At 35.7% G+C, this 26,627-nt stretch overlaps 3 protein-coding genes and 3 long non-coding RNA genes across 8 annotated transcripts in view; 2 read left to right on the plus strand and 4 right to left on the minus strand.

Moving 5' to 3' along the window:
• LOC116019712 (protein NEOXANTHIN-DEFICIENT 1) overlaps positions 1-3,646 on the plus strand; it is a 5,820-nt gene extending 2,174 nt beyond the window's left edge. For all 3 annotated transcript variants that reach the window (XM_031260007.1, XM_031260008.1, XM_031260010.1), the window contains exons 3-12: positions 397-504; positions 615-698; positions 860-923; positions 1,191-1,237; positions 1,923-1,977; positions 2,066-2,104; positions 2,399-2,567; positions 2,979-3,045; positions 3,145-3,201; positions 3,284-3,646. In XM_031260007.1, coding sequence (XP_031115867.1) covers positions 440-504; positions 615-698; positions 860-923; positions 1,191-1,237; positions 1,923-1,977; positions 2,066-2,104; positions 2,399-2,567; positions 2,979-3,045; positions 3,145-3,201; positions 3,284-3,521 — 885 coding nt within the window. In that variant the 5' untranslated portion in view covers positions 397-439 and the 3' untranslated portion in view covers positions 3,522-3,646. The remainder of the gene's footprint in view (positions 1-396; positions 505-614; positions 699-859; positions 924-1,190; positions 1,238-1,922; positions 1,978-2,065; positions 2,105-2,398; positions 2,568-2,978; positions 3,046-3,144; positions 3,202-3,283) is intronic.
• Positions 3,613-6,499, minus strand: LOC116019711 (serine carboxypeptidase-like 45). The gene is made up of 10 exons (XM_031260006.1): positions 6,129-6,499; positions 5,938-6,039; positions 5,749-5,844; positions 5,323-5,415; positions 5,141-5,220; positions 4,752-5,033; positions 4,541-4,665; positions 4,352-4,444; positions 4,135-4,252; positions 3,613-3,915 (listed from the first exon to the last, which is right to left on the minus strand). Exons 1-10 carry the CDS (start codon positions 6,391-6,393, stop codon positions 3,766-3,768), a joined length of 1,404 nt encoding a protein of 467 aa, XP_031115866.1. The 5' UTR covers positions 6,394-6,499; the 3' UTR covers positions 3,613-3,765.
• Positions 6,500-13,836: 7,337 nt separating this feature from the next.
• Positions 13,837-16,516, plus strand: LOC116020929 (acetylajmalan esterase-like). The gene is made up of 4 exons (XM_031261500.1): positions 13,837-14,138; positions 15,364-15,716; positions 15,806-16,079; positions 16,186-16,516. The coding sequence occupies exons 1-4, from the start codon at positions 13,871-13,873 to the stop codon at positions 16,401-16,403; spliced, it is 1,113 nt and encodes a 370-aa protein (XP_031117360.1). The 5' UTR covers positions 13,837-13,870; the 3' UTR covers positions 16,404-16,516.
• A 90-nt stretch (positions 16,517-16,606) lies between these two features.
• On the minus strand, positions 16,607-17,600 carry LOC116020761. Its single transcript, XR_004098838.1, has 2 exons — positions 17,226-17,600; positions 16,607-16,868 (listed from the first exon to the last, which is right to left on the minus strand). It is a non-coding gene; the product is annotated as an uncharacterized LOC116020761 (long non-coding RNA).
• A 1,968-nt stretch (positions 17,601-19,568) lies between these two features.
• On the minus strand, positions 19,569-21,428 carry LOC116019650. The gene is made up of 3 exons (XR_004098745.1): positions 21,051-21,428; positions 20,897-20,941; positions 19,569-19,878 (listed from the first exon to the last, which is right to left on the minus strand). It is a non-coding gene; the product is annotated as an uncharacterized LOC116019650 (long non-coding RNA).
• Positions 21,429-24,013: 2,585 nt separating this feature from the next.
• On the minus strand, positions 24,014-25,810 carry LOC116019652. Its single transcript, XR_004098747.1, has 3 exons — positions 25,473-25,810; positions 25,304-25,348; positions 24,014-24,298 (listed from the first exon to the last, which is right to left on the minus strand). It is a non-coding gene; the product is annotated as an uncharacterized LOC116019652 (long non-coding RNA).
• Between the last annotated feature and the right edge of the window lie 817 nt (positions 25,811-26,627).

Raw genomic sequence — 26,627 nt, forward strand, 5'->3', positions numbered from 1 at the left:
AAAAAAAAAAAAAAAAAAAAAAAAAAAAGAGCTACTTTTCGTACTTAGGTGATGATGTAAAAATCTGGATTGATTGCAAGTTGCACAACTTGCACAGAGTTGGTTGCATGTATCCTGCTTAATTGTTTTGGAACTGGCTATGCCTCCTCTGCTTTAGTGCTTAGTGACCCACAGGTCTATAAAACAGTTAACTGGTATTGTCCAGACACTGGTTTCCTGTTTAGCTGTTTAGATTGATTATGTGAACAAGGATAATATTGTTTGGCATATGCTTTGCCAGCCCAGCCCCTAATATATATATGTATATCCTTTACAATGGAAGGCCAAAGAAAGCCCTTTAGTTTGTTTCTTGGCGGTTTGACTACGTTTTCCTCAAGATCAACTGCTTTTTTGCAGCTCCGTGTAGGATTTAGTATACTACCGTTCCATACTCAAGCCCATGGAAACTAAACAAATAGGTTCTTCGGCTGGATATGGCAACCCTCCATGGATCTTCACAGGCAGGCAAGTGGTGTTCGATCAATTCTTAGGAGTCTTCCTATTATATTGCCAACATTAGACAGACGTATACAGTGGACGTTTATTAACCATTTTTTTAAAAAAAAATGTTTCAGTGCTCTGTACCAACTACATCTTGTCAAATCGAAGACTGCTCGAGCTTTCATTCCTAAAGAGTTCAGATTAGTTGAGGCTTTCGGGTATTCATACTTTGGCATGGCTGAAGAGTCATTTGATAACTGTGTTATGGAGTATGACTTATTATGAAACTGATGATTAAAGCGCTGGAGTAAGCTAAGAAAGAGGTCATGATTTTTTTAATCTTCATAAATTGAAAATGTACGTGTTATTCTACATGCAGATATACTCTAGGTGGATTCTTCCTTGCTAGTTATGATGACAGTCCTGCTGGAACTTTTGACGAGGTAGTTTATTCTATTTTTTAATTATTTTTCTTTAATTTCATCAAATTAAAATGATTCCTTTTCAGTAACTATGCTAGATCTTTAACGAGTTCCAATTTAAGGATTAATTTAGTTAATAATTTTGGTTTTTTAAAATGGGCAATTGCCAGTGTCTTGGAACATGCTCCTTTAAGTCTCTGGACAGAGGGAATAAAAGAATGCTCCATTATGCTTATTTAATGTCAACTAGTAACACTAATCTTGTTATTCTAATGTCAAATTGGTCAGCTTGTGGTGCTTGCGGGAATTGTGTGGAACCCACCTACGTCTTGCGCGTAAGTCCTCCTCATGCCATTAATCCTGTTAACTCACACATACAATGAATCATTTTGCCAAGCATGTATTTATGCACACAGACACTTAGTATATATTCTTGAGAAAACACTTTGGCCACCTTGAACATCTGTCTGTCTTTACAAGTCGGGAACAACTCATACGAGTTTGATCTGCCTGTCCAGATTCATGGACTCGAGTATTGTCTCCCAAAGAGGGTGGTTGGGGGTAGGGGGAGGAAGATGAGTGGAAGCTGTTCTCCCAAATGAGTGCCCATGGGGGCCTGCATTTTCCTATAAATAATTATAGATTGAGGTGCCATGCAGTGCGTAAGCAATTTAATAATGGAATTTTCATTTGATAATGCTTTTAAAATTTGTTTTCTAGACTTATTTAATATTTTATCATAAAAATCTTGGCCTACTTGTATAAGCATCTGATATTTAGAATGCATCAGACTTGAAACTAAGAAATGTCAACTAAACTGTGGCCATAGGTTGCCAGTAGTCTCCTCAACTTTCATCCTTGAATACAAGCTTAACATTTGCAGCCGTGGTAAATAAATTTATGTATAGGTTAATTTAATTTATTATTAGTTTATACATTATCCTGATAATCAGCATTTTAGACATATAATCGGGAATTAAATGAGTAACTAGCAAATTGTATTTCTCTGCCAACAAACAGATGGGCTGCCAGGGTGCTTGTGAACAGCGATGAGGCATGCATGCATGGACGAAAGGTAGGCATTGTTGCTGAGAAAATTAAATGGATTATCATTAATTACATAGGAATGTCCTAACGTGATTCCCCCATGTTGCTATTCTCAGGATGTTGGACTTCCAAGCCAAGTAGCCAGATTTTCAAAGGTACACTTCAGCTTAGATATACCATTGACCATAATTCTGTAATTGATGGATACACTCTAGATTTTGTGAGGTCTGGTAATCCCTCATGGAAGATGCTTTTGCATAGTTACTATCGAGCGAGGACTCTTTCTATCATATAATATTGGCTAAGACAATCACATCTATAAAGAGATGTAAAATTACTTGGTGGTTTAGAGATGCACTTTGATCTTGAGAAGAAAGGATTTTGTCTCTTTTAAGTTCATGCTTCAATCGCATACTCGTTATGTTATACGTGATGTATATGTTAAACAGAGAATGGAACCAATTCCAAAGGCATCAAATAAAGGCAATCACTTCCTAAGCATGATTGGGTTGAGTTCATTCCCCTCTACTCCTCCTAATGATTTCTTGGACATAAAAGTAGCCGAGATCAAGGGTCCGAGAGCAATGGATATGTGCAATATCAACATACTCACTCCAGGTAAGTTCTTTCGTAATATTTCACCTACCTACAAATGTCTTTCAAGCAATAATTTATTGATTCCAATATTTGCAGAGTTCTAAGATTTTTTCTGATTATTGTCAAAGCAAAAGTATTAGGCATTGGTGTTTAAACATGAGCTTTAGCCAGGCAAAGCTATAACTGCATTGCAAATGAATGATGCTTTTGGAGAAGAGGATTGGTTCCCTCATCTTGCACAATAATCAATTCAATTCCTCCCATCCCCTGGAAAGAAAACTGGTTTAAACATTTAAGCATAAAAATGGATATTACAATTGCTTGTTAGTAGTAGTATCTTTGGTACTTGGCAAAACTTCAAAGGTAAGGTATGAATATCCGCGTCTCTACTTTTACTGACAATGCTTTGAACGTCCACTTTGAACATGGCAGCTCGTAAGCTACCTTCGAAGAAAGAGTGGATGGGCCCGCTCATCAAAATGTCACTCCCTAGTTTTAGGTGAATTTAAAGATTATTGTTGTTATTTCTATTTTTTGGGTTCATAATTTTTTGTGTAAAGATTTAGCTGAAGACTGATTTCTTCCTCTGAAATTGCAGCGGTCGCACCAAACATAATCCCAATCTTCTCAAGTACTCTTGCCAGATCGAATGCAGGTTCATGCTGCTTTTCTTATTCAAAAATGTATGCCGCTGCCTGTTTGTCATTAATTTTTAACAGATGTTGGTGTGATTATAGGGTGCGGAAAGTGGTGCCGGCAAAAGTTTCAGGCCCATTTACATTGAAGGCAGAGAAGGAAAGTTCTGAATGCCAAAACCAAAGTTCAATAATTGAACAAGAAGTTACTCCAAATAAGAGAAACCTCAGCATATCTGTGTTGCTCTCAAAACCAATTCTAGCTTTACAGTTTAGTTGTCTGAAAATGAAAGTTGAAGCTCCTACTGTTGTTTCTATGTGCTCATCAAGAAGTCATTGATTGTTTGCATGTCAAGAATGACTGACTGATTTGTTCATCTGCAGTTCCTAGATGGATATGTATTATTATTATACTGTTTAGGCATGTCAAATACACAACCAACCAAAAAGAAATTCTTTCAGCTATGATTTGGTTTATCAACACACAAAAGGAGAAAAATGCAACTTCCATTCCCAAAATATTAACATCTTTATACCTATCAAGATGTACTTACAATCTCAATTTGAAATCTCTATGCTCCTCCTCAGAATGCTTCTGGCAAAGGCCTTCCTTCCAAGAATGACTTGAATAACACCAATGATCTCTCTGGCTGTGAGAATGGAGCTTCATGGGATGCCCCTCTTATTGTGGCAAATGAAAGCATGTTGCCATACACTTGTGTCCACCCACCAACCTGAAAACAACATCACAAGGTTACAAGTTTGATTCCCAGCAAGTTTTAGGGTTTGAGGTAGTTAGCTAAGCAGGTTTACTGCTTTTATAGTAGTCCTTTGCCAGCTAGGGTCACAAGGTTGAGCGATTTACTCAATGCACACCCAAGTTTCCCTCGTTATCCAAACATATGTGTTTAACATCTACTATTGTCCACTGAAGTATTAAAACAAGGAATTACCTGCATCCCTGCAAACCAGACTCTGTATGGTGTACTTGTGCTCAACCCTAACTCTTCTGCCAGTCCATGAACCAATTTCCGAGTTCCAGTGAGTGGAATTACAGAATCCTGATCTCCACTGTTACCAGAAAGCAGTGTACACAATCAATGGAGTTTCATCTAAATCCTGAAACAATAATATATATGATGATACTAAGCAATCAGTGTGAGATAGTACCTGTAAACCAAGACAGGTATTCCTGCCTTGATGATGCTTCCCACAATCTTGATTGTTGGTATCTCAATATCAAGCAGCTCATAGTCCAAAACACTGATCATCCACGGAAATATATATATAAGTGTAAGAAATCATAGCTATTCACTAGGATTTCAATAGGAAGGAAAGATGATTATATATTTATATTACTCGCTGCAGACAAGCCATTTGTTAACTCCAACCAGACGTGCATGCATTGCGTTCTGAACATCTCGTCTGTTCAAGTAATTCACGGTTTCATCTTCAACACAAACATCTATGGTCTCCGTGACATGCTGCACAAAAATCATAATTTCAAGAACATCAAACCAGAGATGAAAATTCAATGGGGTTGTCTAAACCGAAAAATGATTGAAGCTACCTGAGGGTTGAGGACTTTAGATTGGGAGAAGACAGATGATATACAGACATCAAGAGTGACATCATAGTTGTCAACAAACCTACTTGTTTCCCTACTAACAATGCTCATTACTCCTGCACAAACCGGGGACAGAGAGCCTCTGTAGTATTCGCTCACATAGCGAGAGTAGTTGCAAGCAGAGGTGAAGAGTTTGTATGTAGTATCTGAAATCAGTCCATGAGACCAGAAATACTCGGCCCTTGAGTTTAAATCAGTAGCGAATTCTAGTACTGGATTCCCAAGCTGCAGGTATAGTTTATGTTATTCTAGCAAGGCAGATAAATTAAATCTATGCTGCGCTGCAGCTTATGTCAGTCTAAGTGTTTGTTTTGAATGCTGTTAGCCCTCACCGCAATTCCTTTCAGATTGAACAGCTTCTCCTCCTTGCTGGATTGCAGCAACATCTGTGCAAGCTGAGGAACATAGTGGCCTGCTCACAAAAACAAATGTTGTCTGTCATGTTCAAGTGTTGTGTCTTTCTGTCTTGACTCTTTATTTTTTTTTTTTTTAACAACTTTGGTACCTAGCCTACCTGCATAGCTTTCTCCAGCAATAAACAGACTTGTGTTTCTGTACTGTGGGAATTTTAGATACCATTTTTGCAAGAAAACCAAATTGTCCATAGCTGTTATAGCATAAAACCAAAGACAAAAAGACAAACAAAAGTTGCAGTCAGTGTAGTGAAAGGGGAATCTACAAAGTGGGACTGGGACTGGGACTGACTTCCTTCTCTCAAATACTACTAAAATAACAGTAAAGTGGAAGCTTACAAAATACTACTCTCTCATCTTTGGGAAAAGGAAACATTTCAAAAAGAACATATATAAAGTTGATTTCTAGTCTTTGCATAGTTGATATATAGACACTGAAAAATGTAGATACTTTGATTGACTACTTTAAAATCAAAGATTCAAGAGCTAGAAGTGAAGAACAAATATCCAAAAAAAAAAAAAAAAACCTGTGATGTTGTCATTTATGCCCTCATAAGAGGAAGAATTAGTGGAGTAGGAGAATCCAACTCCAATTGGTGATTCCAGATACAGCATATTAGCTTCTGCAGGCAAATTAATCAATCATATATATATATATATATATATATATATATCCATATGAATACATTAACACCAGAAAATTAAACATATTCTACCTGTATTCCAGCTATATTCATTTCTGACTAAAACATTCCCACTTGGCCTGAATGGTCCATTTTCAGAGAATGCCCCAACCCCCAGAGAAGAACAACCAGGCCCTATCAAAAAGAAAATCTTGAAACATATACAATTGAACTGAACTGCATGTGAAGGTGAAAAGCAGAGTAAATTATTTTATATTGCAGACCTCCATTTAACCAGAGGACCAGAGGCTTGGAAGAGGGATCAACTTCAGCTTCAACAAAGTAGTAAAAGAGAGCTCTTTGATTCCCTTCCTCTTCATCAATGGTGACATACCCAGAGTAGTGGCTGAAGCACACTTGGGGTTGACCGGGCAACCCACTACTAATTCTGTCACCCGCTGACAGAGAAGAAGACTCAACCATCTTCAACCAAAAGTAGAGTTGCAAAACGGCTATGCTCGCCCACTTTAAAGGTAATAAACATGCCATCACACTTTCTTTCTTTCTTTCTTTCTAGAGCTGCTGCTTATAGTGTCCTTCAATATATTGAAAAAAAGAAGAAAGAGAAGCTACTATCTAAAATGTTTCTCTGCTGCGTGCATTATATATCTTTGAAATTCTAGTACTATACTTTATTATGTATACATACATAAACATATATGTTACATTATACGAGGTGAACAAAATATATAATATATGATATGGCTCACGAGCTAGCTAGCTATAGACATATATACCCTGGCTGGGTGGTGCTGTAATAATTATTTGGATATGGGGCACAGTAATTATTCCTTCCAAGGAAAGCATATTTTTCTGAATTGGAGCTTTCAGGGGCACAGTAGAATGAAGTAAAGCAAGTTGAATGATTGATGGGCTTATGCATGCTTTCTTCTATTCTAATAAGCCAAATATACCTCGGTTTGTACAAGTATCAACCTACCCAGTACGACATAATAATAATAATAATAATAATAATAATAATAATAATAATAATGGATTCTAAAACATCCTCTTTAGTTTGGTGCCTAAAAAGCAGATTATAATCATGCATGCAACCATGAAGCAACTACAACTGTAGTATCCGTAGCACAAAGAGTCAACATCTACCTCCACTGAAGTTTAAATCTACTCTTGTCAAGTGTAAATCGGGTATAACTAGACCACAATATATTGTTCTCATTTCTATTAGCCTACATAATGCATTATATTTTACCTAAGCCATAATTATAATATTAAAAATAATTCTTGATTGAAATGGCCAAATTAAATTTAAAAATATATACGGAATATAATATTATAATATATGCCTACTTTGAGTGTTTTTTTTTTCTTTTAATATTTAATTTTTCGTTGGACAAAGCTAAGGCCAAATATTGACTGTATGTCTGTATGCTTTTTGGGAAAGGTGAAAAGAAGGCACAAAAGTGGATGTGGAGGTGAATATGAGAATGAAGATGGCAAACAAAAGGAGAAGTGGTTATGATAACCAAGCATAGTTTAATCATAATTATATATAATACTTATTAATACATCACGCATATATTCATCATTACATCACTCTCAAAACAAAATTATTTAGGTTGAAAATAAATATAAAATAATACTAAGGTATATATTATCATGACTTGTGGTTATAAGAAATGGTACTAAAATATAATACAACAGATCAGATGTTTTTTTATCGGTCTATCACAAAGTTTAATAAATTCATCAAAGGTTAAAAGAAATAAACAATTAAAAAAAAACAAAACAAAATAGACTTATGAATAAATTCATCAAAGGTTAAAAGAAATAAACAATTAAAAAAAAACAAAACAAAATAGACTTATGAAGATAGTTAGACAACGGGAATCATATTATAATCTTAGCACAATGATAAAAAAAGTGGCATACATCCTACATACATAGATTCTTCACTCCGAAGATAAGCCTACCTATTGTATCCGAGTTTTATAAACATATAGACACTAAGGATTGAGAGGCCAACTAGGCATGAATTAAAGTATGTTTTCCACATTTTATAGCTAGATGGAGGACTTGTGGGTCAAATCCAACATTAATATCTTTCAAAGAGTAAAAACAATACTAAAGAGATAAAAGAAGCAAATTAAAGTGCAGCGGATAGAAGTAATTATTAGTGAGAAATGGAGAATGGAAGTGGATGCCATTCTCATCAACTAACAAAATAATTAAATTAGTACGTGATGAGAAAAGAAGATGAGAGGGCGGATTAATTATAGTATGGGCTGGCAAGCTTATCTTTTTATTACTAAATCAGCATTATAAGGCATGCATTATGATTTTGAGGGGCCAAGCAATAACAGCAGTTGCAAGGTGTGGATCGGAGGAATGTTAATATATATAATGATGTTGACCAAAGCAATTCGGAATGAAGCATGCAAGTATCTCAATTCGAAACTTTACTTGATATTTACTTTCAGCAATTTGCAGGTTTGATCCCTATCATGCATAACAATTGAAGATTTGGGTTTGGAATTGAATGAACTCTTCGTGTATACAAGTATACAATTTAGTGTTGTCTTTTAAAGCTATATTAGTTTGATTTATGAACCAAATTGACTTGATTTAATTTACCCCTTCATGAGCTTAGAGGTTAGGTTATAAATTCAAGATATAGTTTGATAGGAATCAGAAAACCTATGTTATCAAACAACAAAAGTATGCCAAATGGTAGCTGGGTTCAATTTGAGCAAGTTAAGGGTTAGAGCGTAGACATTAGTTGAACAGTTGTTATACGGTGGACCATGGTTACAAAACGTTGCCGTTTCATTAAGTAAAAGAAATAGTTGCGGCGGAGCTTCGTAAAGATACTACAGTTCATCTCAAAAGATACTGCCTCATATTTATTTTTATATTATCCAATGAAACTGTAATTATATCGAAATGTAACTGTAGTTGTGTTGAAAGGGAACTGCAGTATATATAAAATAAAACTGAATAATAGTTTCATATTTTTTGGGTGTATTTTGTCCAATAAAACTGTAGTTATATCGAAATGATAGTGTAGTTGTGTTGAAAGGAAACTGCAGTGTATTATCAAAGAAACTGTAGTTGTGTTGAAAGAAAGCTGAATAACAGTTTCACATATTTGAGTGTATAATATCGAATGAAACTGCAGTTATATCGAAAAGAAACTGCAGTTATGTTGAAATGTAATTGCAGTGTATATAAACTGAAGGTGAATGGCGCAGAATAGATGCCGTTTCAACTATTTGCTTTCATTAATCAAAACGACGTTGTTTTGATGCATGGTTCACAATCCATCTTGGACTGCGGCAATCCACAGTAAAATTTGCGTTAGTTGAAGACTACCCTATGTATGATGTTTATTACTATTCTCAACTAAAATATATGAATGAGCCGTTGCACGACACGCTGGGCTTGGATAGTGTCGGCCTACAACCATAACCAAGTAATGTTGTCCTATATATAATTGATTGAGCTGAATTTTAACTTTCTTGGTAGAAATTTTTTAATGCTAACAAGAATGAAATTTTAATCAAAATTCGTAAATATTAATGGCATCATTTTAAAATCCAATGTCAAGCCCATACTCTGATCTTGCGGATCGGATATACTACATTATCTCATGAATAGATATAATAACATATTTTCTTATTTTGCTTCATCTCATTTCTTGAAGACTTTTCAACGATAAAGTAGTTAGATACATGTAATGGTTCCTTCGTCATATTAACTTGGATTCGAATGAAAAATAGACCAATTTTCTGATGCAAATGTGCTAACCCCATACTGCACGCGACCACATACGTCACACTCCCATTACTTTAATTAGAAAGGAAGTAACGGATTATATTATATTGTTCAGTTTTCCAGTTAGCTCCATATGTACTCATGTGGTGAATTAAAATAATAGTTTTTTTTTAATCCAAATCTCATTGTTACGGATTTGATATCGGATAACAAATACAAAAAGCGTTCATGGGCTACAAGTGTACTAAATAAACACAGATGATAAATTTGGCTTAAGGGGCCCAACTACCAAGCCCAATCACAAGAGGCCGGTCGGACTACAAAGACAATTGACGTACTGCGACGTTGACTGATGGAGAAGTACGTAAAAAGAGAATAGCTGATGATGATGGTTTGAAATAGACACCACCCCCACCTTTTATACTACTCCAAAGGCTGCATGTTGTGGATAGGTGCGAGGACCATAATGCTTCGTCTTCCCTTGTCATACTTGCATGTGTACCACCGAGTGTCATAATATCCCACCAAACTTTTCGTCGAGCGTCACGTCACAGAGCCCTCACCAATCGCTTGAAGATTGCGCACACATAACACCACTAATAAGTGCTTATTTGTCTATATTTTTCTCATTTTCACCAAGTCATTTTGTTTATAGATCATTCCAAATTTCATGAGAATTAGTGCTTAGTTGTGTTATTTTGCAAGGAGTACGTATGAGTTGGAAATCATTGGAAGCAAAGACGAGCATTTTCATGCATTTTGGATACATTTGGAGTCAATGGGAGCCAAGAAGAAGCTATGGAGATGGATGCAACACTCCTAAGGAAGCCTAAGAATTGCATTTTCAATGGCGTTGGTCATTTGGGCAAACCAAAACAAAAGAGAAGCAAAAGATCAAGGTGTTGCGATTCTTGCACTGCGCGTCGACGTCTTAGTGATTGGACGATATCTCGGCCTAGAAATATCCAAATTAAGTTATTTTAAGCTATTAGAAAGAAAACTCAAAGGGCTACAAACAACTCTTAGGAAGATATTAAAGCCTAAAAAAGAAGCCAAAGGGGTCAAAATCGTCTTTGAAGTTGAAGTTCCAAACTTACAGATTTAATCCAAATCTTCCACTGTTAGGTTATTTGACCATATCTTAGTCTAGGAATGTACAAATAAGGTGATTCTTGCACCATTGGAAAGCCAACTTGAAGGGCTAAAACTTTGTTGAAAACCACAAATTCTAATGAAATAGTTTTGGAATGAAAAATATCCTAGAAGTCAAAGTAGTTGCATAAAAGCGAGAAATATTAATACAATTTCTAGAGAGGAGATACACGGCCACCCACATGGCCCGTGGAGGTGGCCGTGTGTTTTTGGTCGATTTACAATGAAAAACTACATTTCCAGAGGTCTGGGACATGACAACCTCCACGGCTTGTGTGGGTGGTCGTGTCCCCACCCCTTGTTCACTATTTAAGCTCGTTTTGAGCATTTTCAAGTCGGTTTTGACCAATGGTTGAACCTTAGACTCACATTCTTTCCTTTCATATTGTAGGTTAGGGTAGGCTTAGATTTATGTTCTTTCACACTTTTGAAGCTTGTAATCTTGGATTTGAAACTTGAATTTCAAGATTCTACCACCCATTTCAATAGAGAAACTTTCTTTCCTTTATCTTTTTCTTTTGCAAGATTTATGTTTATTACTTGTGCTTTTGTGTTCTTTATGCTATTTAATCATGAGTAGTTAGCTTATGAGCTTGAGTTAGGGTTGTATAATCTATTTTGATGCTTAAGTTGTGATTATTGTGAAAAAAAGGGAAGAACCCCAACGTTCATGTGTTTATGAGGGTATTGGGTTTGAATCTTGTTAATGTTTGATGTACACATTTAATGGCATGTATTTGGAGGATTCCTTGCCTCAACGAGAGTTGGGTGATTAATTCTAGCCACCCCTTGCATAAACCCGATTTTTCCTATGAAAATGGGGGAAATTGAGGGTTTAAGATGCTTAGTGTGCTTGATGGACTTGGAATTGATACACCATGAAAGTGGGATAATTCCTTGTTCTAATCCTTGTTAATTTGTTCACGTGAATGACTTATAGAGTAGGATACCTATGTGCATTCCTGATTGACTCTTTGGTTATTTGTTCTCCCTAACCCCGTAAGTTGTTGAAGCGTCTAGATGATAGTGCTCTCTAGCTTGAGTCTTATTTCTTTATTTTGTATTTATCTCTTGTACATATGTTTTTGTTCTGCCTAGTTGTTGTTTGCTTAGCTTCTTGTTGATCTCCTTGTGCTAGTGCCTAGTTTTGTGATCGCATATTGCGTGTCATAAACCCCAATACTCAACGGAACGACATTTCACACCCGTACACTCACCATCACTCATTTTTGCTACGATCACCCACCCTACCACCTCACTGTAGGGCTCGCCAAAGTGGTTTGTCCAAGCAGCCTGCCCTCTCCAATGAATAGCTTGCCACTCACATGAGTGATTTGCCATGGCCGGCTGAACTAAGCAAAGGACCTTCGATCACTGACGGACAGCTAAGGTGAACCAACAACGAGCGCAAAGCACCATAGTTACAGACTCGGGTGTAGTCCGCTCAGCCCCATGATGTCCGCCACTCGCTGGTGAACCAAGATATGGCGTAGGGGTCTTTGATCAATGCCTCCACGACCTAGGCTGACCGCTCTTCCCCGTAGTTTGTTTTCCCCGATTATGCTCTATAACGCGTCGTCAAACAGTCCCTTAACCCTTTTCTTAAGTTTTATGCTATAGTCCTTGTACTTTATGCCTTACCACACTTTGACCCCTCACACTCTATATCTCACCCCAATTTAGGCTAAAAACAATGCTCTTGGACTCCAATTATTTTTATACTTAATAAACACTCTAGTCTTCCCTCCTTAACCCAATTAACATTGGGTTGGTACCTCATGACCTCATCAATTACTTAATTTTATAAGGGTTTATTGTAAATAATATCTCAATATATATTATGTTTTTGATCGATATGACGATATCCATGAAGAACGTATATCATGGTTTCTTCAACTTTGTTAAAGTTAAAAGACTATGACCTGTTTGGTAAATGGATGTTAGCTGATTGTGTTAGAAAGTATAACTAACATTAGCTGGTTATAGAAAGGTGTTTGATAAATTAGCTGTTAGGTATAATTTCTTTTCTCAAAAAGTTTATTGAAAAAGTTGCTTTGAGCAACTTTTTGAAAAGCAACTTTTTGAATTTTAGCATTTTGGAGTTACAGAAAATTGATTAACCATACACTTATATTGATTTTTTAACCAAGTTAAATATCTAAGAGTGGTTAAATAAGCCAAAATTAACTAATAGATTAACTATTTTACCAAGCAGGACCTATGTGGTGTGAACATATGTAATAAGTGTACATTTTTTAAAGATAAATATCATACTTTACGGAGGTATAAGAAATCGATCAATATTTGAATTTTGTAATTGCAACTAAAAATACTCATAAAACGTTTCTTTTTAGGAAACAAAACCATTTTATTGATTAAGTATAAAGGATACAAGAGTGACTACGCAATAAAAATTGTAATAATAATAATAATAATATGAACAAAATAACATTACAAAGAAAGAAAGACGAATGAAGGAGAAGAAAAGGAAGAAAAAAGATTTAAAAAAGAAAAAAACAAAAGAAAGAAAGAAGAAGGCCGAGGAAATTAAACGGACGAAAGAAGAAAGGAGCCCAGCAGGATTCAAACCACCAACCTCAGATCACTCTTCACCCGCATTTTCCACCAAAATAGCATTCCATCTTATGTTGGTAATTTATTTTTTTTAATTTGAATTAGTGATTTTAAATTTTTGTTTGATTTTTTGTTCATATTAGTGATTTAAATGGCATTATATTATGAATTAGTATTTTCAATTTTCAGGATTGAGTGTATTTGATGTTGAAAAAAATATATTAGTGAAGACTAGTCAATTGCCGCGTAAACCACAGCTAATCAATTTCCTAACCAATAACGAGAACATAATTGCACCCCATCCCGAAATGTCTCATCAAGTTGTAATATTTTTACATAATTAATATAACCCATTCACCCATAGTATATTTATTGCTCAATATATAAAATTTCCATAAGGGTACACTCAAAAAAAAAAAATAGTAAAGAATGGCATCATATCGTCTCAAATTCTCCATCTATAAATTAAAGCAAACACCGCAGTGGGTACATCCTGCTCCGCCTTATGGGTTTATCATCCTTAACCTTAAACTGGTGTATCCTATGTTTTCTACTGGTTTATGCGGCAGCTTCTGGTGTCGAGAACCAAACAATAGTATGTCCATTCCGTAGCATATACCAGTTTGGTGCTTCCCTCTCCGACACCGGAAACTTGATACGAGTGGGTGCCATTGGTCCAACCCTGCCTGCTGCTCGTCTTCCCTATGGTATAACTTTCCCCGGCAGGCCTACCGGCCGCTGGTCCGATGGCCTCCTTATCGTTGACTTTATTGGTAAGCATATATCCACCTACCTGCACTACTCATATAATTAAGTAATATATATATATATATATATATATATATATATATATATATATATATGTATATGGGTGACTTCTTGTATCTTTTCACCTAATGAACTTTTATGTATTCTCATTCTTCTGAGGTGGGGACTCTTGAAACGAAAGTGATAAATATATTAATGATGAATTTGGAACAAATCAACTTAGAAGTGGGTCAAGTCAATTCGGAACAAGCTAACTTGAATTGACCCTGTAGTTAGCCTTAAGGCCGACCCCATAGTCAACCCTGAGCAAGAGGTTGGTGAGGGCCTCAAGCTCGGCAGGAGTGACCTCGAGCTTGGCTGAGCCAGCCAAGACTTGGTCAAAGAAGACTGTAACCGCCCACCCATTTTACACGGGGCCGTTACGGAGGATATATTAGTATAATTAGAACATCTTTCTTTGTTATTAATGATAGATTGTACTCTCTTTACACAATTCAACTTTACACTTTGTCATTTTTAAGTTCTATATTTTACACCGTAACTACCCGACCTCCTTATCGTTGACTTATATATCCAGCTAGCTGCACTAATATAATTAAGCAATTTAGATCTTGTTGTGGGGTAACTCCTAACTAGTATGTATTAAATACTTATATCTTTTCACCTAATGAATTATTGAGTTACTATGATTTATGTATTCACATTCTTTGAGGTGGGGACTCTTGAAATGAGAGTGAGATATATTAGAGAAATGTTCGAAGCAAACTGACCTAAGAGTGGGCCAAACTAACTTGAAACGTATAGGCCGGCTGACTTTGTAGTCAACCCCAAGGTGGACCCATAGTCAACCCTGAGGTCCCAAGGGGCCAAGGTTGACCCCGAGCAAGAGGTCCGCGAGCACCTTGAGCCTAGCTGAGCCAGCCAAGGCCTGGTCAAATGTGACCGTAACCGCCCACCCATTTCGTGGGGCTGTTACGGAGGAGCTATTAATATAAATAGAACATCTTTTTTTTTTTTTTTGTTCAAAGGAACATCTTTTCTTGTTATTACCTATCTTGTACTTTCTTTACAAAATTTAACTTTACACTTTGTCATTAGAGGGGCTTTAATTTGCCTTTTGCGGATAAGAAAGAATGTAATTATCAACTTCAATTCAATATTCAGTTTTATGCATGCATGCATGATGCATGTATGTATATATGTTTATTATTAATTTGGCAAAGCATGCAGCTGGAGCTGTTGGGCTCCCCTTGTTAAACCCGTACTTGGACAAGAATGCTTCCTTCAGTAACGGTGTGAATTTCGCGGTGGCCGGTAGTACTGCACTCGATATTGGTTTCCTAGCACAAAAGGGTGTTGTTGTCCCAAGTATTCTCGTCCCTCTTAGCGGACAGATCAACTGGTTCAAAACTTACCTCTCCACCTCCTCCGCCCCGTCAGACAGGGTGAAGACAAGTCTGTTTTTTGTTGGTGAGATTGGACGAAATGACATAACTTACGCGTTACTACAAGGAAAAACCATTCAAGATGTGGCCGCGGCGCTCGTGCCCGACATAACTACCGCTATTGTCAATGCTGTCAGAGTATGCACCTATATTTAATCACTGTACTGTACTCTTTTTTTCTTTTTTTTTTTTTTTTGTGTCCCAATTAACCAACCATTAACGTACAGGAAGTTATCCAGCTGGGTGGCAGGCGTATTGTAGTACCTGGGACTTTTCCGTTAGGATGTTTTCCTAATCTGTTGAGTCAACTCGGGACCGAGGATCCTGAGGATTACGATGAACTAGGATGTCTGCGCAGCATCAACAACCTTACCGTCTTCAGAAACAACCATCTCCAACAAGCTTTGGCATCGCTTAGAAAGGAATTTTCAGATGCCGTCATCCTTTACGCCGATTACTACGCAGCCTTCCAATCGTTTCTTGGTCGCGCGCCTTTGCTTGGTTCGTCATTTTTCAATCACTTTTAATTTCAATCATATATATATCATTTTTTTCAGGATCGTTCCATAATTATATTGATGGAATATAATTATTGTGTGTGGTGTAGGGTTCGACCGAAAAAGGTTACAGACGACCTGCTGCGGGAGCGGTGGAGGGAAATATAACTATGATAGAAACAGGGGATGTGGGTCCCCAGGCGTGATTTCCTGTCCAAACCCACCTCAATACGTACACTGGGACGGCGTACATTTAACTCAGGCAGCTTACCGTGCCATATCACGAATAGCCATTCCCAACATCCTCTCTAGAATTCAGTGTTTTTAATGTAATACCGTGCCATAGGTCCCCTATTGTCGCCCATTCCAACTATATATTGGACCTATATATAATAATAATGTTGTAATTCGGCTTTTATATTTATTTATTTTTCCTTGAAAGAATAGTCGAGTGGGTAGCTAGGTCGTACATGACTCTCATATCATGAAGTTACAAGTTTTTTGATTCAATTAAAAATTAAATTTGGAATATATATAAAACAAATTATAATTATTTCAGTAAAAGTAATTAGAAGAATGTAACACAGTACAATATAACTTTAGCAGCAGTACAAGCAAATTAAAGTGATGATACAATAATTTATTAGGAGGATTGATGCGATTCCACACGAGCTGTTCCGAATTAAAGTACATACACGACAAATACAATCACAATATATATTGAATTGGTTGATGCATATATATATGCGGCGGCGTTGCCTAGCAGCACCAGCAGCAAAGAAGACAACTCAAACTGCATACGACAATCATGGTATATACTGTTAATTATATGACCCATGCATAACCCAATATATATAATGAATCCATATATCAAACTTAGGGTGTGTTTGGTTTAGAACTTTTGCATTCTACTATAGGTTTAATTTTGATATCCCATCTATTATATTACGTCTGTTTGTCCACTTATTTATTGGATTCAAATTCTTTAGTAATTACAAAAAAATTATGAGTGTGTTTCCGATGAAGGATTTCATTCCCTCATAGAGTCATAGTAGTAAGATGTAAAAGTCTCCAACTAAACACCATCTATTATTTTGAGAGTATAATTAAAATAAAGGAAAGGAATTAGTGTGATAGATACGATGTATACCAGCGTTTCAAACACGAACAGAAACCGTGGTGCTCGTCGTCCTCGGGGGCCTCTACGAGAGGAGGCGGTGGCGGCGAAGGTTCATAATACCCCGGCGGCGGAGGCCCTTCTTCTGCTTGTGGATATTGGTGGTGGTGGTGATGGTGGACGTGAGTCGGCGGCGGTTCTTCATAGCCAGGTCCAGGTGCCTCATATGGAACTTGCTGATAACTCATGCTGGCCTAGCCTGGCGTTAAGCTAAGTATGGCAGTAAAGTTTTGAGCAAAAATATATGGATCCAGCTGAGGAGCTTATAAATAAATAATGGCCGTGGAAGCTTCTTTTCCCAGCTATCTCAACCAACACACCTTAGCAATTAATTGTTCAAGTCAGATAGATCAGATAAACTGATCTGAGCTGTACACAGATTATATATATATATAGTAAATAATAAACACCAGTCCTACAAGTTTGCTGAGCCACTCTTGTTTTTCTCAACTTTCATTTTCAATACGAACAGGTACTATAGATATTAATTTTTTACTGAGGAGAGTGTGCATCCGGTAAATTCTTACTTGTAACCTTAGTTATAAAGGAGTAAATCAATCTAGGTTGTTCAAACTGATTTAATTAAGAAAATCTATAAGTCATGATGACTACAATTTGGATCGAATTTAAAATCTTGTGGTTATTAAACTAATCGTCAATCGATTTGAATTGATTGGGTTGGCCCATATTAATTTGTGGTACGATATAGCATGGCAGGCAGTCCATCCAACTGTGGCCTCGTGTTACATGCATCTCTATCTTACCCCACATCTCAAATAATATGACAACCTCCCCCAACCACTCTTAACTTTTAAATATCTTAATTAATCCTCACAACAATATTATTGCGCATCCATGCATGTCACACAATGCAACGTTAACATAGACACTAATTAATAATATAGTTAATATTGCAAATCACTTAATTAGATCCAACTGATATATACCGAATAATAATATTTCAATATATCGTCATCAAAATAATCATATTTAATTTCTTATGGCTCAGCTCCTCAAAAATCAATTTCACTATGTCAAAGATATAACTAGTCTCACTATGTCAAAGATATAACTAGTAGTGAAGATGTAACTTTAGATCAAACGTTTACCACTATGCCAACAAAGATATAACTAGTAGTAAAGGTGTAACTTTATAAGGACAATTCTCAGCCTTGATATCAAGCGCTTACCATTACACCATTTGATACTACTTGCTAAGATCAATTCAAGTTCTTACCACTACATCAAAAGCTATAATTAGTAATCAATGTGCAACTTTATTTCTTAACTTTATACAACCACATTTTCGAGAAGCAGACGGTTGGACTTAGTTTTTCATGTCTCCACCCAACAATCCCCTAACCACTTAGTGCTGGACTTAATTCTTCACAGGCATCTGCCCAACATTTTTGGATTTCATGAAATTGAACTTTGACAGACATTTCAATCCTATGTTTCGTGTAACAATCCTAGTCCAAGTGTCCAACTGCGTGCATTCTTCTCTTGTGACTGCAATACGTACAGAGCAGGACCATCTCACATGGGTGTTATTGTTTTTTAGTTTCACATACCTACAAATGGACGATGTTGTGAATATTGAGTAATACTCTTTTTTTTTTTTTTTAAATGTATTCAATCACATCAAATTTGATGTGAGACTTTGCGCAGCTGTTTCTTAATCACTAAGAGTTTGAAAACCAAATAATAATAATAATCCGTAAGTTTATATATATATATATATATATATATATATATATATATATGACTAACATTTTATATCATGTTACGTTGAATGTATGAATTTCTCATATATATTGCAGACACACTTCAATTCATGGCAGGTAGATTAGCTAGTTACAAAATGATACAAGTGCAATCTTATTCATATCCTGTCCCACGTAACATTTTTCAATTAAAGAAAGAAAGGTGAGAAGTTTCCTTGGCAAGAGGAAGAGACCATTCAAAAACCCCTTCTCTTAGGTAAGTTGTAAGCCTAGATAGGTGGGACATATTTTAAACATGGTCATCAAAATGGCACACATTATTTATCATTAAATTAAATTACAACATATGTGTTGTGTTTTATGTGAGACCATTTCACGGGTTTCAATCCATGAGAGATGTCGGATCTTTGATTAATGTGATAAATGATTAGAACCATTAATCAAAGATTTGACCATCTCACGGATTGAGACCTTAGAGACGGTCTCAAGTGTTACCCATGTACTAATACTAGTTCCTTTCTCTGGTTCCCCTGTCTGGCAGTCTCAAACTGAGAACGGAGAAGAGAAGGGGTGCAAAGCAAAGCAGGGAACATGGGCATAATAACATTTTTTTTATTGAACATATATATAAAATCATCCCAGCACTATAGTTATGTCAGCAAACACAACATACTAAATTGGGTACATGTCATACATAGGCAATGCTCAAATGCCATACTTTGTCTGATACAACAGTACAGTATTATTCTTGTACTAAGTTCTAACCTACATAGGGATTACAGCATAATAAATTTGATATGGATGGATCGATGGTTCGGATGATGACGACTAACCGCAATATGTAGTCGATGAATCCACTGTTAAAAAGCAGTAGCACCCAACAACAGACAGCAGTTAAACTACTGCATGCAAAAAACAAATGTTTTAACTGTAAGCCAATAAAGATAGAAGCTGATATCAGATTTAATTTATACGAGTTACCCTCAAAGCATTAATAAGAAGCTTGAGGCAGTTTTTCCATTGACCATTGCAAATGCAAAGAGTATTCATAAAGATATAACCATAGATTGATAATAAACTACAGTGTCCCAATTATCAATAACCAGTTGATTTTCTTTGTCAGAAACAGCATTTCAAGGCAAATTCATTCTTTTTAGTTTCGGGTTTAATTAGGGTCTGTGCAGCAGCTCACTCTCTGCACTACGAGCCCCAACTCAACTCACAAATGATTACCATGCATGGAGTCAATATTACATTTGAATATAATGAAATATTCACCAAGTCTGAACTGTACTACTTGAACAGCTAAAAACTTCACACTTAACCTGTACTTTGATCCATTTCTTCATGTTTTGTCCACCTTGAATTGGCTTCACAATTTGGGTTTGGGTTTTCTCAAGCCAATGGTTAATTTTGAGTTTTCTCAAACCAAACTGTAGGGGTGTCAATCACCTAATCTTCTACAACAACGTAACTATATAATAGCCCCCCAACCTTGGGTGTATGTATGGAATGCTAAATCTATGGGCATCTATTCTATACATAGAATCAGCTGCAATATGAACCATGCCAGCAAAAGTGTAGTTTACCATTGACTGCAAATAAGGGGAGCCTTGCTTGCAAGTGGAAGGTATTCTTAATTGCCAGATAATACTGGTCAAATAATAGTATTTAAAAAAAAAAAAGTGTTGCAATTTGGGATATACCTAAACTCAACCAAAAGTCAGAATAATTTCATCCGAATTGAACCTAATTAATCATCCGAACATGCAAAGATTTTGCAGATGGAGTAAGAAAGATATAGGCTTTTAATTATTACATAAAAGATAAGGCATCAAATACAGAATAGGAAATTTAAAAAGAAATGAAATTAAGAATTAAAAATTAGCAAAAGAGTGTGGCAATAGAAAGATGACATACCAAGCTGCAGACTTGGAGGAGAGTTGCGGTGATCAGAGAATCGAACTGGGATTTCATGAAAATAAAAAAAAAGGGAGTGAATTAGTGATGAAAGGAGCAGAGGAAGATAAGATCACAACTACAATCGGGTAAAAAAAAAAAAAAACTGGCATACCATGAACAACAGCCATCTGGCTCGTGACGGTGGTGGTGGACGACGGCAGGAGGCGGCGGCGGCGGTGGATTGAAGTAATCCTGATAGCCGGGGGGATGGTGCGGTGGCGGCGGCGGAGGGTGGTGAGGGTGTGGGTGTGGTGGCGGAGGAGGAGGAGCGTCATGGTGATGGTGGTGGTGACTCATGGTGTTACGGTGAGGTTTGAGGAAAACGATCGATGAAGCAAGAAAGAGGTGGTTAGGTAGGTAGGTAAGAAGCTCACCGTTTCTCCTCTTTATTTCATCACACGATAAGCTTAAAGTGCGACTCTACTCTACCCACCGCCACTCACGCCGTACAACTTTCGTCCACGATGCTCAACTGCTCATTCTTCAACGCCAATCAATCTTCAAAAATTCTTCCTTCATAATTATCCATTTCTTTTTCATCAAGTTTTACTTACATAAACTCTCAATTTTGATTTCTTAATGTGATAATAAATAATAAATTATCTTTATCAAATGAGTACCAAAAATTATCATCATTAAAAATTTAAATAAGAAAATACAAAATTGGGTGTAAAATTTGAGGCTTGAACCCACTCCTTTACATGTGAAAGTGTAAACCGAGTGTCACTAGAGTACAAGGTGTTTGACGGAATAACATTCTTTAAATGGTGGATGCCAAACAATTAAGCCCACGTACTATAAAAAGGTCTTAGCTACTTATTATCACATGGTGAATATTAAACCTTGACTAAAGCATCAAAGAGATTGAGATGATAATATTATTTAGAGAAAATTGCATTTTTCGTCCTTAAGCTATAGGGTAATTGTAGAATTTATTTCTAAGTTATGGTAATACTCACTTTTCATCCCTAAGTTATCATTTGCGTTGCATTTTTTGTCCCTGAGTTATTTAAATTGCAAATTTCATCCCTAAGTTATCATTACGTTGCACTTTTCATCCCTAACTTAAGTGTGCAAACTTCGATAAACTTTTGTTTAAAATTTTTTTATTCGAACTTTTTCAGTAAACATCGTTAAAAAAATTGGTGCTGAACCGGAAAAGTTCGAATAAAAAATTTTTAAACGAAAATTTACCGAAGTTTGCACACTTAAACTAGGGACGAAAAGTGCAACGTAATAATAACTTAGGGACGAAATTTGCAATTTGAATAACTCAGGGACGAAAAGTGCAACGCCAATGATAACTTAGGGACGAAAAGTGAGTATTACCATAATTCAGGGACGAATTCTACAATTACCTTATAACTTAGGGACGAAAAATGCAATTTTCCCTATTATTTATTGACTTACATTTTTCCGAAAAATAATTGACCCAAGGTGTGAGATTAACTTAACTAATTAAAATACCAAGTCAGTCAATGGTTAGGGTGCAATTGCAATTGTTATATCGTGGACCAGGGTCTACAGTGCACTGTGAATCCTGGTCCGAAACGACGTTGTTTAACTAAGTTAGTGGGAGTTGATGCGCGACGGACACTATTCCATCCGTCCAATTTCTTTTATGTGTAATTCTGTGTATTCTATTGAGTGTTTATGTGTATTCTATTATACAATTCTGTACATTAGTAATTTCAATACCATATCTCATGAAACATGAACGTTAATACTTAGGGTAGTGATTGTGTGTATTCTATTGAGTGTTTATGTGTATTCTAGTATATAATTCTGTACATTAGTAATTTCAATACCATATCTCATGAAACAAGAATGCTAATACTTAGGGTAGTGATTTTGTGTATTCTATTGAGTGTTTATGTGTATTCTAGTATATAATTTTGTACATTAGTAATTTCAATACCATATCTCATTAAACAGGAATGCTAATACTTAAGATCGTGATTCTGTGTATTCTATCTAGTGTTTATGTGTATTCTAGTATATAATTTTGTGCATTATTGGTTTCCAATACCGCAATAACATTAAGTATAAAAAATTAGATAATTAATGTATAGAAGTATATAAAAGAATACTCATATCATTTAATAGAATACACAGAATCAATAGCCTAAGTATTAGCATTACTATTTCATGAGGTATGGTATTCGAAATCAATAATGTAAAGAATTATATACCAGAATACACAGAATCATATACCAGAATACATAGAATTTATGAATTGAATACATAGAATTATTAGCCTAAGTATTATCTCTGCTGTTTAATGAGGTATGATATTGAAAATCAATAATGTACATAATTACATACTAGAATACACAGAATCAATGAAAAGGATGCCCAAAATATAAGCCTAAGTATTATCTCTTATGTTCCATGAGGTATGGTATTGAAAATCAATAATGTACAAAATTACATACTAGAATGCACAGAATCAATGACTATAATACACAGATTGTCACTTCAGAATGCACAGAATATTATCACAAAATACACAGAACTCATCTTATAAGTTAAAACCGAACAAGAAACGAAAAAATCGTTAATTAAAAAAAATCAAAATGACGTCGTTTTGAATCGGAGTGCACAATCCACGATATAAATTGCCGTGCAATTGTCCGTCCACTTCAGGGTTGAGGCAGCCCATAGAGTCAATGCAAGACATATAGGGTTAATTAGGCAAATTAAGCTATGGGTGGAACCGGGTCCACGTCACAATTTTTATATTTCATGTTCACAATTTTTGAATTCTATGTTCACAATTTTAAATATCAATATACAAAATTACGTTACTCAATATTCACAATTTTGTTATATAAATTCAAAAATTTTGTTATACTATTGAATATAGAATTATGAAATTGTGAATATAGAGTTCTATAATTGTGAATATAAAATTCTAAAATTGTAAATATAGAGTTCTAAAATTGTGAACATATACCCGAATCCATAGCATAACAATTGGGTTAATTAGTAGCATGTTCCGAGGCTCCGAGCTAGAGTTTACCTCTAACATAACTCAAAAGATTAGGTTCACTGTGTTTTAAAAAAATTATCATATTTAGAAAGTTGGAGATTTATTACCGAGGAATATAATGCACTCCGTGAACAATTGTGTATGTTATTTGAATGAACTCAAAATACTAAATTGGGTACATGCATATATGCATATCATACATACTCCAATGCCGTAGGTACGTACTCTGATATGATACGCTAATAATATTAACATACATAGGAGGGATCGGATTACAAGATAAGTTTGATATATTTGATTGGTCTGCTAAAAAGCGGTAGCAACCAACTCCAACAACAACAGTACGGATCAGAGATGGAGAAGCCAAACTGCAAAACAACACAATTAACTTAACTTCTTTTAAATGTAATCAAGCCAATATAATGGAGATGGAAGCTATATATATGTGATTTGATTTACCATCGAAGTCTAATATGATACTTTTTTAATTGTTATCAAGTTATAAATTTAGTTTAATTTACTGATGCAATTGCAAATTTAGTTGGATTCTTTCAATTACTATAATTTTAGCCCATGAAAAGTACAACATTTACAATTAAGTCCATTTACAACTAGATCAGACTAAATTTATAGTCGATGAATCCACTGTTAAAAAGCATGAGTGGATTCAACTCTCTGCACTGCGAGCCCCAACTCAACTCATGCACCCTTCTTTACAAATGATTACCATGAGTGGAGTCAACATTACATTTGAATATAATGAAATATTCACACTTTTTTTTTGAACAAGAAATACAGCTAAAAACATCACAATTTGGGTTTTCTCAAACCAATGATTAATTTTGAGTTGAGTTCTATTACATGGGACTCCCATTTCTTACTCCCTCACTTTTTACTCTCTAGTGTGGCAAGATATGATAGGTTATCTTTATCTATGGTTCCAAGGAAAGTGTCAACATCTATGGAAATAATAACCTAATCTTCTACAACAATGTAACTACAGAATAACCCCCAACCTTGGGTGTATGTATGGAATGCTGAATCTATGGGTATTCTTAATTGCCAGAGATAATACTGGTCAAATAATAGTAATTAAAAAAAAAAAAAAAAAAAAAAAGAAAGAAAGAGAAGTCTTGCAATTTGGGATATACCTAAACCCAACCAAAAGTTCGAATAATTTCATCCGAATTGAACCTAATTAATCATCCGAACATGTAAAGATTTTGCAGATGGAGTAAGAAAAATATGTGCTTTTAATTATTACATAAACTGATAAAAGATAAGGCATCAAATACAGAATAGGAAATTTAAAAAGAAATGAAATTAAGAATTAAAAATTAGCAAAAGAGTGTGGCAATAGAAAGATGACATACCAAGCTGCAGACTTGGAGGAGAGTTGCGGTGATCAGAGAATCGAACTGGGATTTCATGAAAATAAAAAAAAAGGGAGTGAATTAGTGATGAAAGGAGCAGAGGAATATAAGATTAGATTGTGGAGTTACAAATCACAACTACAATCGGGTATAAAAAAAAATGGCATACCATGAACAGCAGCCATCTGGTTCGTGACGGTGGTGGTGGATGACGGCAGGAGGCGGCGGATGGAAGTAACCTTGATAGCCGTGGGGATGGTGCGGTGGTGGCGGCGGAGGATGGTGGTGTACGTGTGGCGGCGGAGGAGGGTGGTGGTGGTGGTGTGGGTGTGGTGGCGGAGGAGGAGGAGCGTGGTGGTGATGATGGTGGTGACTCATGGATCTTGGTGTTTGAGGAAAACGATGAAGCAAGAAAGAGGTGATTAGGTGAAGAGAAACCAAGCTTCAGGTGGTTAGGTAGGTACGTAAGTAAGTAGCTCACCGTTTCTCCTCTTTATTTCATCACACGATAAGCTTTTTTTTTTTTTTTTTTTTTTTTTTCTTGGAAACTCACACGATAAGCTTAAAGTGCGACTCTACCCTAGCCACCGCGACTTTTTTATTTGTTTTTTTTTTTTTTTATTCCACGGTTATAGTGGCAATATCAGGTTAGGCGCTGGCCATGTTTATTATCTTCACGCGGGGATGGCCCTCATACTGAAATAGCCCGTATAAGAATTGATCCACGACTTTCAAATTTTACAATTTTGATCCACAATTATTATTTATTATTTTTTTTTTGTAAAAATATCTTTTTGGTAGCTTTTCAGTCAACTTCTTGCTGAAAAAAATTCCAAAAGATTTTTTGTTAATTTTTTGCAAAAAAAAAAAAACTGAAAGATTTTTTGTCAATTTTTCGCCGAAACTCAACCACCGCCACTCACGCCGCACAACTTTCGTCCACGATGTTCAAGTGCTCATTCTTCAACGCCAATCAATGTTCAAAATTTCTTCCTTGGTAATTATTCATTTTTTACAAAGTATATGGACTCGATCTCAATTTTGATTTCTTAACATGAAATAAATGATAAATCATTTTCATCAAATGAGTCTCAAAGAAAATGGTATTATTAAATTTTTATTTTCGCCACTATCAGTGTAAGCTCATAACAATAGCATCACCCTCGAAAGTTAGCACATCAATCACGATCTCTTTGCCCTCAGAACATGGATTAAAACTTACACATCAGAGTAATAAAGAGACATGAAATATATCATACAATCTCAGACATGAAATATATGATTTCATAAACTAAAAAAATAACATTCTTTAAATAGTGGATGA

Source organism: Ipomoea triloba, chromosome 5 (assembly GCF_003576645.1).
Source record: "Ipomoea triloba cultivar NCNSP0323 chromosome 5, ASM357664v1".
Classification (NCBI taxonomy): domain Eukaryota; kingdom Viridiplantae; phylum Streptophyta; class Magnoliopsida; order Solanales; family Convolvulaceae; genus Ipomoea; species Ipomoea triloba.

Coding starts and splice junctions, on each gene's coding strand:
- LOC116020929 (XM_031261500.1), top strand. CDS start 13,871: ATGGGTTTATCATCCTTAACCTTAAACTGGTGTATCCTATGTTTTCTA. Junction 15,717..15,805: donor CTATTGTCAATGCTGTCAGA/GTATGCACCTAT, acceptor ATTAACGTACAG/GAAGTTATCCAGCTGGGTGG. Junction 16,080..16,185: donor TGGTCGCGCGCCTTTGCTTG/GTTCGTCATTTT, acceptor TGTGTGGTGTAG/GGTTCGACCGAAAAAGGTTA.
- LOC116019711 (XM_031260006.1), bottom strand. CDS start 6,393: ATGGCATGTTTATTACCTTTAAAGTGGGCGAGCATAGCCGTTTTGCAA. Junction 4,253..4,351: donor ATACCTGTCTTGGTTTACAG/GTACTATCTCAC, acceptor TTCTGGTAACAG/TGGAGATCAGGATTCTGTAA. Junction 3,916..4,134: donor TCTGGTTTGCAGGGATGCAG/GTAATTCCTTGT, acceptor TGTTGTTTTCAG/GTTGGTGGGTGGACACAAGT.